The following is a 19,025-nucleotide window of genomic DNA, read 5'->3' as shown; positions in this document are numbered from 1 at the left end:
TGAACAGGCTGGATCTTTCTTGAGTGCTGCCACCATGCTTGGAGCTGCTCAGGGTGCTCTAACCCATGACGTGAGACAACCGCTCCACACATGAAGGATGCTACCAGAGGCCTGGCATCACCTGCCACGCCATTAGGGGTATATCACACTTGTGTAGGAAATAATCTTCTACTGAGCAGATTCCACCTAGGTCACCCTCCTCACCCCAAAGTCTCAACAGATGTGGAGTCTGGCACTGCTCCTGCCCACTGCCTGGCCAGGACATGGGCAGTGCCATATGAGAAAGAGTTGCACCTGTGCATGAGCTGGGTATTTATCTCTCTTCTAACTCCTTTTTCGAGGCAGGACATCCTCCTGGCTGTGGTCCCCAGTGGCAAGGGCTGTCCCTGGTGCAGGCTGCTGGTGGTGCAGAGCTCCTCAAGCAGAGAGGGCCAGGATGCTGAGAAGCCCCTTGCCCAGACAAGAAGGGCTCAAGGGAGGCTGATGTATGGCAGCAGTGGAGTCCAGACAGACTAGAAACTGGACTGGCCTGCCAGGTGGAAAGGTCTGCTGGGGGGTGACCTTGGTTCATGACCTGGCAGTGAATCTGGAGAGGAGACAGAGTATGTCCTTCCTCTGCACCAGCCAAGCAGGCTTCTTTCTGGCCACCACACTTAGCACGAACTTTGCCTAGAAGTCCCCAGCCTTTTTCTTTGAGTTCCTTTAGTCTGACAGCAAAATTCAGAAGTGTAAAAATAATTCAGGTATTTGTATACACACACGTAGGTATACACAGAGCTGTATACACACGCACAGATACATACGTACACACAGAGCTGTATACACACACACACATATACACCTGGGCATTTTGCAGGTCCTTGCAGCAACCCTGGTAGATGGAGGAGCTGGACAACCAGTCTGCCCCCCCAGAGACACACGCCTGGCCCCAGTGCTGTTAGACCCTGTCGATACAGCGGTGCACGGGAGCATTAGAAGTCGGCTGCAATCTCCCCGCAGTCATTCATTTCGATGTTGGTGTAATTTTGGGGATGTCTGAAAAGCAACAGGCAGAGAAAAACGCATGATGAGTCGCACTGCTCCTTTGCACAAGGCAGCTAATCTGCATCTCTTTGCACTTAAAATGAAGCGTCTGGATGACCAGCCTTCAGCAGGCACAGAGTTTACTGAGGTCTCTGTTAATGTTTTGGGGAAAAACAGGAGCAGAACACCTGCCATCACCTGGCACATGTACATCAGCTTCAAACCACCCTGGTTTCTGAAAGAGATTCCTAAACCTGACTTACAATATTTTTTTTAATTCCTTTAAAACAGAATGTACAGAGTTTTCTGTTCCTCAAATGTATTTTAAGAACTTTCCTTATTTCGAACGCTTGCACACCAGCCCCCTATCCAGTGATGAAAGAAGATCAGTAAAAATTCATGGGAATAAATCCCCTGGGCTGGTTAAATAACCCATCTACTCTAACATTTATTTCAGACAAACATAGGGCCCGAGTGTTAAGCTGCTGTTTGCCTGCTAACACTGTTAGGGAATGCCAAATAATCACTTAAAGTGGTGTCATGTTATAATGTGGAAGCTGTTTCCCATCAAGGTAATCCTAAACTGTCCATTGCTTCCATCCTGCTCTAAGGAAGAGCTCTTCCCTGCAGCAAAAGCATCATCTCACTGCCCCTTGTGTGACACCAGCCTTCAGCCTTCTGCTCTCCCACCACAGCACGTTGTAAGATCTGTGGCTTTTACACTGTGCCCTCTGACACATCTAGCATTATCCACGGTTTTATCGGTGGTTATCTGAACCTGCTGCAGAACCTGGAGTCTGCCACATCAAAAGCAAAGAGCCTTTGCTGCAAAAATGAGGAGCAACATATTGGAGAGTTTGGATGCAGCATTGGAATGTAGGCGTTCACCCGAGTGAAGGAGCAGGTCCCTGCACAGTGATTAGCGAGGAAGCACTGGGGAAGGAGAAGGTGAGAGATGCAAGGCAGATGGGAAGGTGGTTTCTCACCTTTTGATGAAGCAAAATGCCAGGCTGACCAACAAGAACATGAGCAGGAGAGATCCCACGACAAACAAGGCAATTTCCCAGCCCTGGAAGGAAGCTGAGGGTGCAAAGGTAGAGATGGATCATTGTAGCCATGACCTTGCCCAGCACAGGGTGCCACCAGGAGGTCAAAGAATCACAGAGTCACAGAATGGGTCGTGTTGTGTTGTGTTGTATTGTGTTGTGTTGGAAAAGACCTTTAAAGATCATCTAGTTCACCCCCCTGCCACGGGCAGGCACATCTTTCACTAGATCAGGCTGCTCAAAGCCCCATCCAACCCAACCTTGAACACTTCCAGCGATAAGGCACCCACAACTTCTCTGGGCAATAACAGACTGGGCAGTCACAGCCTCCTGATCTGGAGCGCCACTCTCCCCCGTGGTGCTCCTCCCAGCTGCACCCCCCACAGCATGCTGACTCTGGCCAGCTCCAGCCTGGCTACCAGCTGCTGGTGCAAGCAATTGGCCTTCTGGGCTGTGTGTCCAACAGCTCCATAAGCAATGGGCTCCCCAGTGAAGCTTAGAGAAGATTTAGACACCCAAACTTCCAGTGGTATTGGCATGATAGGTCTGACTACCCCATCATGCTGGAGGAACTGACCATCGTTACCTCTCTTGTAATGACGAACCAGTTTCTAGAAGGCAGCTGTGTTTGGGAAGCATCACCAGAGGTCCCTGGTAGCTTGCCCTGCACTGCTCCTCTCACACGGAGACATGGCCTGACCCTGGCGCCAGCCCTGCTCGCTGTGCTGCAAGCAGATCACTGTGCTTAGCTTTGCCTCCTACTCACCACCGCTGTGCGACACAGACAGTGTATTTTTTGGGGCGATGCACTCAGGACTGATTTTCAGCACTCTCCCATCCACGGAGAAGGGGTCGGGGCTGGCCATGAAGCCCTGGCGCCAGGTCTCGATGGACTGCTGCTGCTCCAGCTGCTGAGCCCACACCTGGCCCCAGACCTGCACCAGGGAGCCCACGCACGTCAGGTTCAGCTCTGTGGAGAAACAACAGCGTGTCTTGGGTGGTCAGAAACCCTCCGTCTGTTCAGGAACACATTGTTCCCATGAATTCATGCCCTGCTCCAGGAATACCCTCCTGCTCCCATGCTTTTCACCCTCTTCACCCCACCGCTCTGAAATCACCCTGCCATGCTGTATTGCAGGTAACTTGAGCACACGCTCAACCTTTCTTTCAGTGGCAAAAGGGACTTGGAGTTGTCTACCCAACCCAGCAGAATACTTTGTACTACACTTCATAACTTCACGAACTCTACCTACTGGTGAGAGTTATCTGAAATTGTTCAAAGGGTCAGAAAGGTTTCTGGGCGATGGAGACAAAGCATAGCTGCGGAGCCTTCACTTCCTTACAAAATAAGCCAAAAAAATAATTCTTCCCATGCCCCAAAAACTGTAGGTCCCTAAGACTTCCAGAAGTGGCTTTTTGGTCCAAGTACTTTGAGTAAGTATAGGACACTGAAGGAGTGTGATAAAGAGTTGAGAACCAGAGTCCTCTAGAGTGCAAACAGCTTTTTGCTTTGTGGGTTTAGTATATTCATTGTGTCTGCCAGACATCTCAAGGCATCATCAGAGACTCCCAATCCTCACAGTCCCTCTAGCTTGCCCTTCCTCTAGTGAGCAACCCATGTCAGGCTCTCTCCTTTTCTCCTCACTGAAATCCTTTGTACCTACCACTGCTCCTCCAGGTCCCCTCCCTCAAGTGCAAGTCTGCAAGTTTGGCTTGAGAAGGGACCATCCTGATGACAAGCAGCTGTGGATGGGTGAAGGAGGGCACTGTGAACCAAACGAGCGTAGCGGGGCACCAACCTTGCAGGTAGAGTTCAGAGACTCCGCAGGAGCACTTCTCCTCTAGGGAGCTCACCAAGACCTTTCCCAAGCTTTCCAGCAGCCTCCTGTGGTGCAGGGTCCACATGGAACAGTCTAGAAGAAAAGAAGACGTAGTTTTCTGAGTGCAGCTTGGGGCTGTTAATAAGGTCCCAGCTGTGTGCCCCTTCCAAAACACTTGGCTTCATGCCTAAGCTCAGGAGCAAAGCTCCTCCACCCTCTGGGGCATCCCATCTTCCTCTGCCCCCCTCCGGCAGGGTGAGTCTTCACTTCTGGCCTTCTATGACCACATACGCCAGCTTCACTCCTTCACCAGCCTCCCAGGGGAGTGGGGAAGAGGCATGCTCACATGTCCCACCACACAGGTCAGTACAGAGTGGTCTGTCGTACTGGGAGAGAAAGGAGAGGTCCACTGCCTGCCCCTCTTAGGAGGGTGGAGGAGGAGGAGGAACCTCCGTTTCACTTTACCCAGATCTTGACTGCCCCAAGCTGATCCAACCATGGCATCGGCAGGGCCTGGAGACCATACTGTGCTTTTGCTTGCTGGCTCCGTGGTCAGGATTGAGCCACACTGCTTTGTTCCCATGGATGGGCTGAGACGGGAGAGTTTTCTGGCAGTGTCCCTGACCATGCCCCTGCCACCATGAGAGATCGGGGGTGGTGGTGGTGGTGGGGGACTTTCCTGCCATTGCTGCAAATCTAACACTGCAGAAAGGAAGCCCAAGAGCAGGGCTCAGCCCTGCCTGAGCAGAGACATCTCAAATGAAATATGTGGCCACCTTCATACAAGCAGATGCTGAAGCTGTGAGCAAGGCTGCCCTAGTGAGATGGTGCCATCACACCAACACATAGGTGTCTGCATCAGCTCTCCTGCAGCATGTCCCCTTTCATGACTGGGAGGCAGCAGGGTCCCCGCCAGCATCCCCCTCCCATGCCATGGGGGTCAGCTTCCCGTCCCCCCCCAACCCAGCCCTCCCACCCTGCACCAGTGGGGGCACCTGTCTCCACTCACTTGGTGTCAGAAGGCAGAGGTGGAGATCCACCGCAAAGGCGTCCTGAGGACAGCTGTTCTGCAGACCAGGGGTAGGGTCCGAGATGGCAAACTGCAGCTCTGTGCTGGCATTGCTGCAGGCGCAGCGGCTCAGGGACACAGGCCTGTCCCCAGAAGAGGAGTCAGAGCTCACCAACACATCACACACATTTCTTCCCACCTCCAACCACAAACCCCTCCTGGGTCCCAGTTCCTTGTGCTGTTGGGGATGATGGAGAATTTGCTGGAGCTGGAGCTGAAATCAACTCACAGAGCCACCACAGAGATGGGTCCAGCCAACCCCACCAGTTGGAGAAGACCTGGGCTTGGACAGAGCAAACCTGTTTGATCTGACTGGCTTCTGTAAGGAGTAAGATTGCTGCCTCATTACAACCAGCCTCCCAAAATTAAGAGTTTGTCCTCCGGGATAAGGAGTATTCCAAGCTACACAATATCTGCCCCTGCATTTCACTAGCCTATTGCTTCCCTCCCCACACCAGGGCTTAGAAACTTGGTCACGGTGTGAGGAAACAGCTTTTCTGGATGTGTTCATTCAGGGCTGGACTGTCAGGGTCAGCCCATGTGAGCTCTCCCACCAAACCGCTGCCCTGACCTTGTGAATAACCACCCCACCGAGGTTTCAGCAGTGTTTCAGACAACCAGAAGCGGGAGATCTGTTTCCTGGGAAAACCACGCACGTGGGGCTGCACTCTGTGCACGTGTGCTTGTGTGGGAGGCTACAAACGCAGAAACTCCTGTCACAACAAGTGGGACAGGGGAGCAGAGGACTTGCAGAGGATGGATTTAATTAACAGTGGGGATCTGGTGGACAGGAGGAACTCCGCTAGTATTCCCACCACAAGAAAGGCTCAGCCCTATTTGTTATTGAGTCCACCTAGGAGCAAAAGGGATGTCAGGTTTTGTTTTGTTCTGCTGCTCACAGGGATATTCTTTTTTGTTTGGTTTGTTGTTTGTTTTAGGTTTTTTGGGGTTTTTTTTGTTTTTAAAAAGAAAACGTTTGGCAAAGACTCATGTGCAGCTGCTATCTGTAAAGGTCACATCCCTTCATGTGACGCCATACTCATCCCTCGGGGGAAGCAAGTTAAGCGAGCAGTAGAGGAACAAAGTTCAATTCCCTTCGCCAAGGGTGGGGAAACGTTTTCCACTGCAGTGTGCTACCCTGTTTGTCACCAGAGCGCCGGTGAACACATTCAGCCGTACAGGACACAGGACAAGGCAGCAAGCTCAGCGGCATGCCAATCGGAGGCTCTGGGTGTGGGGAACCCAAAGGCATTTTCCCAGAGAAGCAACCTCACCTGTCATCCTTGCAGGGCACAGTGTAAGATGGTCCGAGGAAGTCCAAGTGTCCTCCAGCTGTGCTGGGCTCACATGTGTAAACCACGGCATCCACCAAGTTCTCTAATGTTGCCTTTGTGCCACCAGTAATCAAGCTGGTGCTGTACACTGCAATAGCGCTGGAGCCTTTGCTAGCAGCAGTGATGTCCTTGAAAGTCAGGTTTGTCCCATCTGGAAAGGCCAGGGGAATAAGTAGGGTGAACATCTAGATAGTGTTAGGCTGAGCCTTGAGCCTGAGAGGACAAGCTGGTAGCAAGGAGAACTCCAAGAACAGAAAGCGAAGACAAAATAATGGTAGTGACTGAGGCCAAGTAAAGCTGTAAAGAAGCAACTGTTTGCTGTGGATACAGGTTTCCAAACAGATCAAGGTTCCTCTGAGATGCAGAGTCCTCTTCACACAGCAGAGTCAGAATTTAAGGTGAACAAAAAACAAATCAAGATAAACGAACGTGCTGAGGAAACACCACCTCAGGACCAGGAGGAGGCAGCAGCACTGCAGGGCTCAGTGAGCATCAGTGGACATGGCATCAGTGAACAACCCGACAGTCCTGGTGTACCCTGCTTCTCCTGAAAGCCCCCTTGTCCTGGTTCCGGCAGGAGGAGCCTTCAGTGCTCCCGGTCCTTCTTCCCTGCACGGGGCATGGAGGAGGATTAAACACCTTCTCTGCTGAAGTGTGATGGAACAGCCCAGGCAGAACAAAGAGAGAAAAAAACAGGAATAAAGGACAGGAAAGACAAGGAAGAGTTGTTCCCCACACCGTGCACCCTCCTCCATCCCTTGCCTCAAAGCTGCTCAACCACCTGCCCGTTTGTTTGAAGACAGACCACATGCCAGGTCCATGCCATCAGCCTCACCATGCCCGTGCCCTCCGTCCAGTGCAAACACGAACAGCCCCGTGGCTCCGATGGTGCCCCTCAGTGGGACACTGGCATGCGCCTTGTCCTCCGACCCTGAGAAGAAGACCAGGCTGAGCCCGACCAGGCTTGTGCCAGGCTTCCCTTCCAGCTCAACGAAGCGATAGGGGGTAGTGCTGCCAGCCAGGCACAGCTCGCTGATGCGGATGGCAGGAGGGACCAGCACTGAGGAGCTGCTGCAGAAGTTCTCCCCCAGAGGCGTCACCATGGTCACCTGCAGAGAGATACAAAAGCCACTGCCACTACTGCTGCTCCGATTTCTTCAGGTGGAGTGATGGCTGCTCACGGCATTACCTCTTGTTTGTGCCTCCTGCAGCTACATGGTGAGGCCCGAAGAGGATGTGGTGGTTCTGCCTCACACCAGCTGCTCTCACTCCCACCAAGGAGCTCAAGGGTTGTCCTGACTGCAGGGTCCCATCACCACACATCCCCATCACTGCCTTTGCTCCCACCCTCAGGACTAGGAACAATTCTCTTCCCCTGCTATTGGGAGTACTTCTACACTTGTCTCCAGTCCACTGAATCACTTCCTTATGGTCCTCTCCCACTGCAAACCTCCCTTCAAATGTGACCACTCAGCACTTCCCTCCGGCCAGCAGATCTCTTCTGTTTCTAGAGCAGTTTTATTGTCCCAGTTTTGGACCTAAGCACACCTCTGTGCTGGCCCAATCCCATCAGTGGAGCAGCAAAGCCCACCCTTACCCGGCTTTGTGCAGGACGGGCATATATATTCTGTCATGTTCCTTCAGGGGCACTATGTGAAACCAGACATTTTGAAATAAAAAGGAACAGTTCGGATGAATTAACACAAATCAGTGACACCAGTGGTTGAGGCATGTCCTTCACACATTGGCCCTGCAGGAAGCTGGGTTTCAGGGATGTAACGTGCTGTACCACACATCCTGAAGGTGGGACCAAACAAGCAGAGGTGAAGAGGTAGCTCCACATCTGGTTTGGGGTAACTTGAGAGTCCAGGATGCTGCCCAAAAGCATCTGGGATTGGTGGCATGTAAGCTGTCTTCAGAGATCTCCTGGTTCTGAGCCATGCTGCACAGGGCAGGGAGCTGTTACCTGGCCAACAAGAGGCAGGTGAAGGGGACAGAGAGGTGAGGGCTGGTGAGAGCATCAGCAGATGGCAGGAGGTAGACGTGGCTCACCAGAATGCCCTGCTCTCCCAAATAAAGGACATACTGAAACACGACCACTGCCCTCCCAGTGACTATGGATAGAGAAAGGACACTGCCCTCCTAGTGACTACGGATGGAAAAAGGACATCTGCCATCCACCCACCTGGAAGCTGCTCTGGAGTTTTGTGCTCAGGCTGTGGCAGCGGCTCAGAGACTCATCCTCAGTGCTGTGAGAATCGTTTTCATACAGGATGCTTTGCCCTGGTACCAGCACTTTGACTAGCTGGTCTGCCTTCTCTGGCATTCGGGACGTGTAGACCACAGCATCCACCAGCCCCTCTGCAGTCACAGCCATGTTCACCGTGTAGAGGGTGGTGTTGCTGCAGTAGAGAGCCACAGCGTCTGCCCCATTCTGGATGGTGTTGGGGGGCAGCCTGATCATGGGTGCTGGGTGCACAGCGCTGCTCCCCACCAAGAAGTAACCCAGCTCATCTGTGTGGTGTCCAGAGAGGTCCAACACCTGGTAGGCCCGGTTATTTTTACCATTGTAGAGAACCAACCAGTATCCCTGGAGGTCGAAGCGTGTCTGTCCAGTGTAGAAGAGTTCAATGTACTCTGCATCCTCTTCTCCCCCTGGGTTGTCTGGGTTCACCTCGTTGATGAGTAGCTTGGCCACTTGTGCAGAAGGCTCTTGAGTCCCTTCTGGTATCTCTGATGGGACACCTTGGAAAGCAAAAATGTCATGAATATGGGCCTAAGCACAGAGCCCCAGAAAAACAACACAATGTTGCACACTATTTTGCTGAGGTGAGACCAAATTCAGCAGAGGACTGAGGAAGCTGGCTCAGATTTTTATCATCTGTGTGCTCCATACTCTTTCGAAGAGCCCTGGCAACACTGGCTAATGGCAACCTAAGAGCTTGCTGCTCTTGCAGATAATGAGCAATATGGGCTCTAGTGACCATATACGATAGAAATGGAGGGGATCTTTGCCAGAGTCGGGGGAATGGAGGGACGGACTTGTCCCTCCTCTAGTGGAGCTAGACCCACATCTCCACCCTCAAACACATCATATACCCCAACCTGCAAGAACGATGACTGGTACCTGGAGGCAAGTCTGGCACATTAATATCCTTGGAGCAGGAGCTTTCTGCTGTGATGTTCCTTCTGTCAAAACTCACAAGTCTGGGCGTCTCCAGGAAGGTCTTGAAGGCTAGCAGCAGGCTGCTCAGCTGGTCCTCTGACTTAGCAGTTAGCAGAGTGGTGAACACAAGCCCCAGGTCCTGGCAGGCTGCCTTTGGCTCTGCAAAGACAAGCAGAGAACTGCCTCAGGTTGCCCATGCTGCCAAAGACCCACTTTCTCCTGGAAGAGGTACAGAGCTCACCAGCTCATCTCTACCACCGCCGCCCTCCTGGTCAGACTGACTCAGGGCAGCTCATACCACCTGCACAATGCTGTGAGCTCTGCCAAGGGGCATCCTGGGACCAAGTCGCACAGCACACCAGGGTACTGTGCTCATCCTTTTGAAGCCTTGTAGTCCCAACAGTGGACAGAATGGTTTCTTTGGGTGGTGTCTAAACATAAGCTAAATACAATGCTGCTGACAATGCAGGCTGCAAAGTCATGGCTCTTCTTCATGTGTCTGCGTGTGCTCATCACACTCGCGCACTAACCTAGTGAGGATATGAGAAAAGCAACACAGGCCCGTAAGGCCACTTGCATTTCTGCTGCAACTTGGCTTAGTTCGTATGGATCATAAGGTCAGCTGGGCAACAAACTCCTAGTCAAGATGTCAACCTGAGTGCAAATGCGCAAGGACAAAATAGCTGGTGGTCTGCAGATGAGCACCGATGTGTGTTGGTGGAGCTGCAGCTGGAAGTGCTCTGCAGAACACGAAAGAACAGGACCATGTGCTGCCTAAAAATGGCATCTGTGTCATCAGCACGAAGTTCAAATTAGCCGGGATCCAAGCCAGGAGGATGCAATGCAACAGAAAGCACAGGGCTGAAAATCAGAAGTGAATGGACGTTAACGACTGGTGGTCCCTGGACTTCCCTGCTCCTGTCCAGCTCACCTTTGAAGTAAGCAGCAGAGACTCCACAGCTGCAGGATCCATCGAGGGCCTGGACCAGAGTCATCAGGATCTCTTCTGACTTCAGAAACCACTCCTGGCAATCTAGGAAAGAAAAAGCCAACTGTTACCCAGCCAGTGCAACCTTGGTCACGGGATCCATCTCATTCTGGGATGGGTGCAGCTCCTGCTTATCCCTCCGAGGGCCCGAAGAGGCTTCACTTTACACCGAGCAGTTGGGTGTGGGTCTCAAGACTGGAGAACCTCAGCTTGGCACGGGTTGCCATGAAGAAAAATATTGCAGAAAACTGTCAGATGTCCCAGCTGCATTTCCCTTGGTGTTACATTCACACACTCCAGCACAACTCTGGAAGGTCTTTCTGGACAGCTTTGGCTTTGTGGACGTGCTCTTGTCCTTACGAAGTCCTGCCCAGAGAAGCAGAAATAACTAATGCCCACCTGTTACATGAAAGCAGAATGAGACAGTCTGGCTGAAGCGTTTGCTGGGGCAATCATTGAACATGCCAGGGGTGGGCCTGCTGAGGACGTAGGACAGGGAGTCCCGGGTCACCGAGCAGCAGTTGCACTGACTCATGGACACATCTCCCAGCTGGTGCCTGCAAGAGACAGACACATAAATAAAAGAAAACATGACCTGCCAGACAGAGACCTGAGTGCTCTTCACCCACCGGTCATCTGCCTGCACCAGAGGATGAAACCATGCACTTCAGACTTGTCTCTTCACAAGGTTTGGAGAGATATCCCATCTTCATCAGTACCCACTTGTCTCAAAAAAAGCCCAAGAGCTCACTAAAGCTTGAGAGAGAAGAGCACGGGCTTCATCCAACCCTTTGTCTTCTAGCACTGGCTGCTTTTTTTACTGATCTGAAGACAGGCAAGATAGTACAGATACACTTGTACTCAGCCTGGGACCACTGGGAAGAATGGTGGCATCCAGAGAAAGTGGAAAGGCAGCACCTGAGGTTGAACCACTTGAGCACAGGCCCTCAACTCAAAGGCAAAGAGCATGATTGGGAGGTGGACCAGATGACCTTTAAAGGTTCCTTCCAACCCAAACTATTCTACGATTCTATGAAGACCCACTGTGAGGAGCTGCACAGAGCAGAGCTGCTCAGGGAAGGAGACCACCTCCTTACGGGACAAGTGCAGGTTTTGTTTCACAAGAAGGAGGAAGATGAGCAAAGGAAGGAATGGGAATATGCTGTGAATAAGTGGTGGCCCTGTGACAGCAGTAAACTACACCTTTTCCTGATGCAGTTGATTCCAATGGTAGTCTCAAATGGTCTTTTCACAGGCCCATCCAGAAAGGGTGAACCTCCTCCAGCTACAGAGCCAAGATATTGGTATTTAGTTGACAGTTACACACAGAGGTCATCTGGTGCTTTGCCATCAAAACCATAGATAAGAGCTTGACCAGATCTTTGTTTGCTTATTGCCTAGTTCTACACACCCCACCCCGTCTTCATGGGCATGGCACCTTGCTGCCTCTGCTCCTCCACCTGCTGCACTGTCCTTTACTCACTCTGTTGTCTTCTTCCTCCTGTTAGTAAAGCATGTCTAAAATGTGAAGGAAACAGTTCTCATGGCTCACAAAAGTCTGAAGTAACTAACATTTCACTTAACCCACAAAAAGAAACCCAAAACCCCAAAAGAAAGGGGCTCAACCCAGAATGAACAGAAACCCCGCTTCAAGTCCTTGCTCTGGATGAAGCAGGGCAGGCATTTCCTCCTGGGTTAGGCGAGCGATACTGAAGTCCCTCCCTTGCCTTCATTTTGACCTGAAATTCCTAAGAAAAACCTTTTCTTGTTAAAAGTGGTCCTGGAAAATTTATTATATTGACTATTACTCTTTTATAAATAATAAATTACAAAATAATAACCAGCAATCATTTGATCAGAAAATTCCTCCTCAATAACTTTATTCTACAACTGTACAGCTGCACCAGGACTGCTGTGGAGAGGGGGACACCTACAAACTCAGCCCCGGTGGTGGAAAAAGGCCGGGACTCAATGCTACCATGAGGATACCCTTGACTGGAGGTGGCCCTTGTCTTTCAGTCCCGACTGAGGTTTGGGACACCAAGCAACGGTGACTCTGGTGCCAAACTCTCCTCCCAGCCCTGCCCAGCCCAGCCCAGCCTCTCACCGCTTTTCCTTGTAGGCAGGTCTGCCAGGGGTCAGGGTCTCCAGCAGCTCAGGGTTTGGTTCCTCGTTGCTTGTGTACATGAAGGCATCCAACAGGCCGGTCACTGGCAGCGCCGCCCCTGGGACAAAACTGCTGCTGTTGCCTCTGTAGAGGGCAACGGCATTGGGGCCACCTCTGAGGACAGGACGGGTGATGTTCTCCGGGAACGGCAGATTCACTGCACACCAGGCAAAGAAAGGATCAACAGTGGCACGTAAGCAACAGAGGAGTGATACCCACTATATGGGAAACCAGCACCTCTTTGGTCCTGGAGAGCAGGACACAGGAACTCAGAAAGTGGCTGAGGTTGTCTTGTTATTGTAAATTTGGCATTCGCTGCCCCATCTTTCTGCTCACTAACATTTCTCATGTTTGCTCAGCCTGAATTTCCCCATTCGTGGCCGGATCCACAGTGTGGAGGAGGCTGGAGGGGGAAATTTAAGCAGAGTTTGCCCTGCTATTTTGGTTCTGTGAACAGAGAAGCTGAATTATGTGTAAACAAGGGAACTGGAAAGCAAGTGCTGATGTGACTTTGTCTACGCTAAAGTCAATTTTGAATTCTAAAAGACATCTTCAAAATCCACTAACCATTCAGGTAGCAGTTGCTTTAATAATACGCAAAAATATTTAAGAATTTACATTTTATTCTAGTATTTAACAGTCCATGGTTTTACAAACACAACCACTCTACACATACACACGCACATATTCAGCAAAGGCCCAAGATACCAGCACACAGAATTAAGGTTGAGGTTTAGTGGAGCTTTCCAATTTCATGAGCTTCCCAATTTTATTCCTCGTATTTATGGTTCCCTTCACAAGCTATTTCCCCAGCACCCAGTAGGAACTATTAAAGCTATTAAAAAGCAGCAGACTGCCAATATTTCAACGCTTCTCCCTCCGTAACCAGCTCCAGGGAACAAACATTAAAGGAGGAACCACATGAGAGGCAGAAGAGTAAGAAGTGGTTACGCCTTGATAAGTGCCACCAGGGCACCTCCATGCTAAGGGGCAGTCCTGTGTTTTACCCCTGATGCACCCCTGCCCAGGGGACTGCTTTTCCCCTCCCTGACTAATCTGGTGGCCTTCTACAATGGAGCAACTGCATTGCAGGATAAGGGGACAGCAACTGCTGTCATCTGTCTCGACTTCTGCAAGGCCTTTGACATTGCCCCACACAACATCCTTGTCTCTAAATGGAAGAGATACGGGTTTGATGGATGGACTATCAAATGGATAAGGAATTGGCTGGATGGCCGCATCCAAAGAGTTGCAGTTAACAGATATATGCCCAAATGGAGATCAGTGACAAGAGGTGTCCCTCAGGGGTCCATATGGTCCAATATCTTCATTAACAACATAGGCAATGGGATTGAGTGCACCCTCAGCAAGTTTGCAGGTGACACCAAGCTGAGTGGTGCAATTGATATGCTTAAGGGATGGGATGCCATCCAGAGGGACTTTGACAGGCTGGAGGAGTGGGCCCATGTGAACATCATGAAGTTTAACAAGGCCAAGTACAAGGTTCTGCACATAGGCCAGGGCAGTCACCAGTATCAGGACAGACTGGGAGATGAATGGATTGAGAGCAGCCCTGCAGAGAAGGACTTGGGGTTACTGGTGGATGAAAAACTGGACATGAGCCAGCAGTGTGCATTCGCATGCCAGAAAGCCAAAAGCAGCATGGCCAGCAGGGCGAGGGAGGTGATTCTCCTCCTCTACTCTGCTCTTGCAAGATCTCATCTGGAGTACTGCATCCAGCTCTGGGGGTCCTAGCACAAGACCTGTTAGAGCAGGTCTATAGAAGGGGCCACGAAAATGATCCAAGGGCTGGAAGAACCTCTCCCATGAAGAAAGGCTAAGAGAGTTGGGGTTGTTCAGCCTGGATAAGAGAAGAGTCCTGGGAGACCTTATTGTGATCTTGCAGTACTTAAAGGGTGTTTATAAGAAGGACGGAGAGAGTCTTCTTACCAGGGTCTGTACTGATAGGACAAGGGGTAATGTTTTTGAACTGACAGAGGGTAGATCTAGCTTAGAAGAATATGGAAGAAAAGTTTTATGATGAGGGTGGTGAGATGCTGGTCCAGTTTGTCCATAGAAGTGGTGGATGCCCCATCCCTGGAAGTGTTCAAGACCAGGTTGGACGGGGCTTTGAGCAACCTGGTCTAGTGAAAGATGTCCCCACTCACGGCAGGTGGAGTGGAACTAGATGATCTTTAAGAACCCAAACCATCCTATGACTCATTTGAAAGTTTTCACACTGGCCTCTGTCAAGGGAGGACTTTTGCTCCAGTGCTCTCACAGCTTTAAGTTCTCTGCAGTGAAAGGCAGACAAGCCTTACAAAGGCAGGACTAACAGCCAGGGCCATTTTAAGAGCTCCTGTCCCAAATTTGAAGTGGTCGGGTTAAATCAAGTGGTCAACTTCACATAGATTGCTCAACATAGAGTCACTGAAAGTATCCTTTTAGGATGATTAAAATGTAATCACACAGTGTCATTGGGTGGTTTTGAGGCAAAACCTTCAACAAAAGCGTGTGTGCAGCATGCTTGAGACATCTTGACAAAGCCTCATTGGAAAAAAATGCCAAAGCATATCTCCAGCCACCTTCTTGACTTGAGTGAGCCTTGAGGAACAGTTAAACATAATCCTTAGAACTTTCCTGCTTAGTCTGCAAGCTGGTTGTGCTTTGCCATCACTTTCTTTGAAGCCCCTTAGCTTACTGACTGCTAACAGCCCCAGCCCATCCAGAGATAAGAGCAGAGCACCTTTCCTGGTGAGAAAAGCAGAGCTCACATGGGCAATAAGCTCTTCTACTTGGGGTGAGAGCGTATTTGGAGCAGTCTGAGTTGTAAAAAGGAGCTCAAAGCTTTAAAAAAAAAAAAGTTTTAGAGGCAAAAGTATTTTAATTTTTATGGGAACTTTGTAAGGGATATATTCCCTTTGTAAGGGAATACTCCCCGACTCGAATCACGAGTCAGTGAATTACACAAGACATATGCAGAGTCATTGTCTCCAGCTGCCAAAATCTTCTTCTGAGGTACACAAAATAACAAGATATTTCTTCCTCCGCCGGTGGCCTGGAAGAAATTTTGACTGTTGGGAGGAAGTTTAGGTCGCAGCTTCAAACAGCTGGTACACTGTGACCTACACTTGCAGATGGTGCAATGGAAAAAAAGCCCTTGTGCTTTTTCGAGAAGAGAGTATGTATCTGCTGTGACTGACCACCAAGTTACACAGAGAGAAGGGGGACACTTCAAGGAGACCTGGCGCAGTCAGGGTCCCGCAGCAGACTGGCAGGGGGCAGAACCGCGTCCTCCTAGGCAGCAAAGGCACACATGGGCTTCTGACCTCCATGAGGTCCCCCACCTGCAGATCTACCACTTCTGTGAGACATACAGCCTCCACTTGTTTGTCCTGAAACCACCTCATTCTACCTTCTTTTGATGCCCTTTAGTTTTTGTACCAGTGGAAAGAGTAAGCAAGCGATCCCTGTCCACTTTCTTCAGGCCACTCACATTTCTGAAACCTCTGTCAGGGCCCTCCTCAGCTCTCCCTTTTCTAGGCCTACTTAGTTATTTCTTCTGTGGAAGCATTTCCAGAGCACTATCCATCCTCGCTGACTCACACCAGGTACAATTAAAGACACAAGCAAACCATGAATTTATACAGTGGCCTAAAAGACGCCCTCCATTCTTTCCTCTTCTCCTAATAATTTCTAATATTTAATATGTTTTATATAATTCCTTTTCCAATAATTTCAAACATTTGATTTGCTTTTTTTATCTGCCACTGAGTTCTGAGTCACATTTTCACTGATCTCTCAGAATGCCAAACAATAAAAATGGACAGCATCCTCCAGCCCCAAACTTGACTGATTGCTCTCCCACAGCTCTGAGGTAGTCATCAGAATGCAGTCCTTACCTGGGGTTTTGCTTTGTGCGGGACCGATCAGAAGTAGCCCATCCAGTGAGGTTTTGCCATAAACATCCATGGTCAAATAAATGTCTTTGGTCTGACCATCGATCAACACCAGGACAATGTCCCTCAGCATGGTGGAGCGCGGACCCTGAAGCTCTATGAACTCGAATTCTTCGGAAGAAGACGCAGGAAGGACCTCACTGATCAGGACGGCAGATGCGTTCAGCTGAGAAGTTAGGATGCAGTGGTTGTCTGTGCCTGGAGTGGGCATGGCCACTTGGAAGATCCACTGAGAATCTGACCCACGGCACCTTTCTATTGACTCATCCATGGTCCTGAAGGTGGAGTCCTCCAGGAAAGCATCTCTGCCAGGGGTCAGTACCCTGACCAGTGTGTCTGCTCTGTCTGTCTTCTTAGTCTTATGGACCAAGGCATCTACTAGTCCATAATTTGTGACACCCATGCCTTCCTTGTAGTTCCCTTTTCCATAGTAGAGAGCAATTGCGTCAGGGCCGTTCTGGATAGTGTTCTTCGGAATAACCATAGCAGGGTTCACAGAAGAGGAGCCAATGAGAAAGAGCCCTTGGTTGTTAGTAACTTTGCCCTGGAGGTTTAAAACTTTGTAGGCTCGGTTTCCATTGCCGTTGTAGAAGACCAGATAGTAGCCATCCAAGCGGGCTGTTTGACCGCTGGTGTGATAGAGCTCCACAAACTCAGAAGTGTCCTCTCCTGGGCTGTCAGCATTGACTTCATTAATTAAGAGGGTATGCTCTGTTTTCTGGTCCCTGGGGCTTTTTATGAGATTCTGAGCAGCAGCCTTGGGAAACCAGACGTACACAAGCCCCATCAACCCAACCAGCCAGATATCTCCCATGGTGAAGGCTGGGATTCTTTTTTTTTTCAGTTCAAATCTAGAGGAGATTTGAATCTCCACAAACAGAGCACAGAAATAGCCACAAATAGAGCACAGATGGAAGCTGCCACCACTTGGCTGTCGCAGCACAGCAACTCTAGGCCTCTGACCTGGATGCTGACTGGCAGAGGCACTGGCAGAGGCACACTTCTCTGGGCAGTTCTGGTTTGTAAAGCAAAGCCACAAGCACCCAAAATTCAGACTGAGAAGAGTAGGGCTTGAACAAGAGGTTTCCCAGCTCCAGCTCCTTTAAAAGTTGGCGGCAGGGAAGGGAGAAAAGAATAATCTCATTAGGAAACACAGAAACACACCAGTGACATTTAACAACCTTAAAGCCCCACAATTTTTCCTCCTTATGTTACTCCAGAGGTTTATCAAGACGCGTAACAGTGACTGCGATGGGACAAAGCCAGTTCTCAGTGTTCGAAACCCCGAGACTTGTGTGAACACTGAAAGTTTCACAGTGCCTGTGTTAATAGTTATTTCCCCGAGTCCGATTTATTCCATGGGAATTAACACAAAATGGCACTGAAGATGATAGTAACCATCTTCTTCATCAAGGTGAGGGTGGGGAAGGAGAGGACAGATGGGTTTGGCTGGATCCTGGTCGCCTGCATCACAGAGCAGCTCTGCTGACCACCACACCACCCAAGCCTGCTGCAGCTCCGGCAGATGTGGAGTATGTCTGCAGAATAAGCAGTAGGGAGGAATAGACAATTTAAGATGCTTGAGACATCTCCTCACAAACAGGAGGAAACTGCAATAACTCCAGAGCATGAAGCTGACAGAGATTCCACAAAAGCTGTGGCTGCCCCATCCCTGGAGGTGTTCAAGGCCAGGTCGGACGGGGCTTTGAGCAACCTGGGCTGGTGGGAGGTGTCACTGCCCAGGGCGGGGGGGTTGGAACAAGATGATCTTTAAGGCCCCTTCCAACCCAAACCCTTCTGTGATTCTATGAAAAGAACAGTCCCCGAGGGAGAGGTGCCCCTGAGCCGCTCTGCCCTGTAACACCTTTCCTTTTTGCTGTGCCTGGCAGCCCTTAAACTCGTCTGCTCTCAGGCTGCAGGAGATGGACGCACACACGTCTCATGCCGCCACCCCACAGGACCAGCCCCGGCGCTGCTCCCTCTTCTTGTTAGATGGTCACTATCAAAAAGTTCTCTCTTCCCTTTCAGGCACAGTTCAGCCCCAAAATCACTATCAACATCTCCTCTCTGGCAAACTCTTGCTCCTGCCCAAGCCTTCCACGAAAAAGAAGCTGTCTCAGCTTCTCCTGCCCAAACCCATCCTCACAGGTGCCCTATTTCCACGGTCTCTCCCCACTGCAGTTAAAGGCAGGAGGAAGGACATGGGGAGCTCCTGTCCGGGGGCGTGCGCAGGGCAGGAGGGAACCCAGCAGAAATGGGAGAAAACAGCAGGAAAAAAAAAAAAATAACAACCCACCCCACACCCCTTCCCAAAGCTGGAGGGACCGGCAGGGCAGGAGCGGGGCGGGATCCCCCAGCAGCCCCCTGCCCCCGCTGCGAGGGGAGGAGGGACGGGGACGGGGACCGGGACAGGGACGGGGCCGGGGAGAAGCCTCCCTCCTGCCCGGGGAGGC

At 50.7% G+C, this 19,025-nt stretch overlaps 1 protein-coding gene across 1 annotated transcript; it reads right to left on the bottom strand.

Moving 5' to 3' along the window:
- Window positions 1–971: 971 nt before the first annotated feature.
- Window positions 972–17,386, bottom strand: LOC104287657. The gene is made up of 13 exons (XM_009886383.1): window positions 16,516–17,386; window positions 12,554–12,770; window positions 10,846–11,003; window positions 10,390–10,491; window positions 9,420–9,617; window positions 8,478–9,037; window positions 7,128–7,401; window positions 6,233–6,443; window positions 4,899–5,041; window positions 3,869–3,982; window positions 2,836–3,039; window positions 2,010–2,103; window positions 972–1,035 (listed from the first exon to the last, which is right to left on the bottom strand). The coding sequence occupies exons 1-13, from the start codon at window positions 17,384–17,386 to the stop codon at window positions 972–974; spliced, it is 3,210 nt and encodes a 1,069-aa protein (XP_009884685.1).
- Between the last annotated feature and the right edge of the window lie 1,639 nt (window positions 17,387–19,025).

The sequence above is a fragment of the Charadrius vociferus genome, unplaced genomic scaffold (genome assembly GCF_000708025.1).
Source record: "Charadrius vociferus isolate BGI_N301 unplaced genomic scaffold, ASM70802v2 scaffold585, whole genome shotgun sequence".
In the NCBI taxonomy this organism is placed as follows: Eukaryota; Metazoa; Chordata; class Aves; order Charadriiformes; family Charadriidae; genus Charadrius; species Charadrius vociferus.
Note: the sequence above shows the minus strand (reverse complement) of the source record. Positions and strands in the feature narration are given on the sequence as shown.

Bases quoted from the DNA above. Each gene is read 5' to 3' on its own strand.
- LOC104287657 (XM_009886383.1), bottom strand. From the start codon at position 17,386: ATGGGAGATATCTGGCTGGTTGGGTTGATGGGGCTTGTGTACGTCTGG. The intron at 12,771-16,515 runs GTAAGGACTGCA...CCTGGTGTGCAG, and splicing joins CGCACAAAGCAAAACCCCAG to TGAATCTGCCGTTCCCGGAG. The intron at 2,104-2,835 runs GTGAGTAGGAGG...TTGCACCCTCAG, and splicing joins GTCTGTGTCGCACAGCGGTG to CTTCCTTCCAGGGCTGGGAA.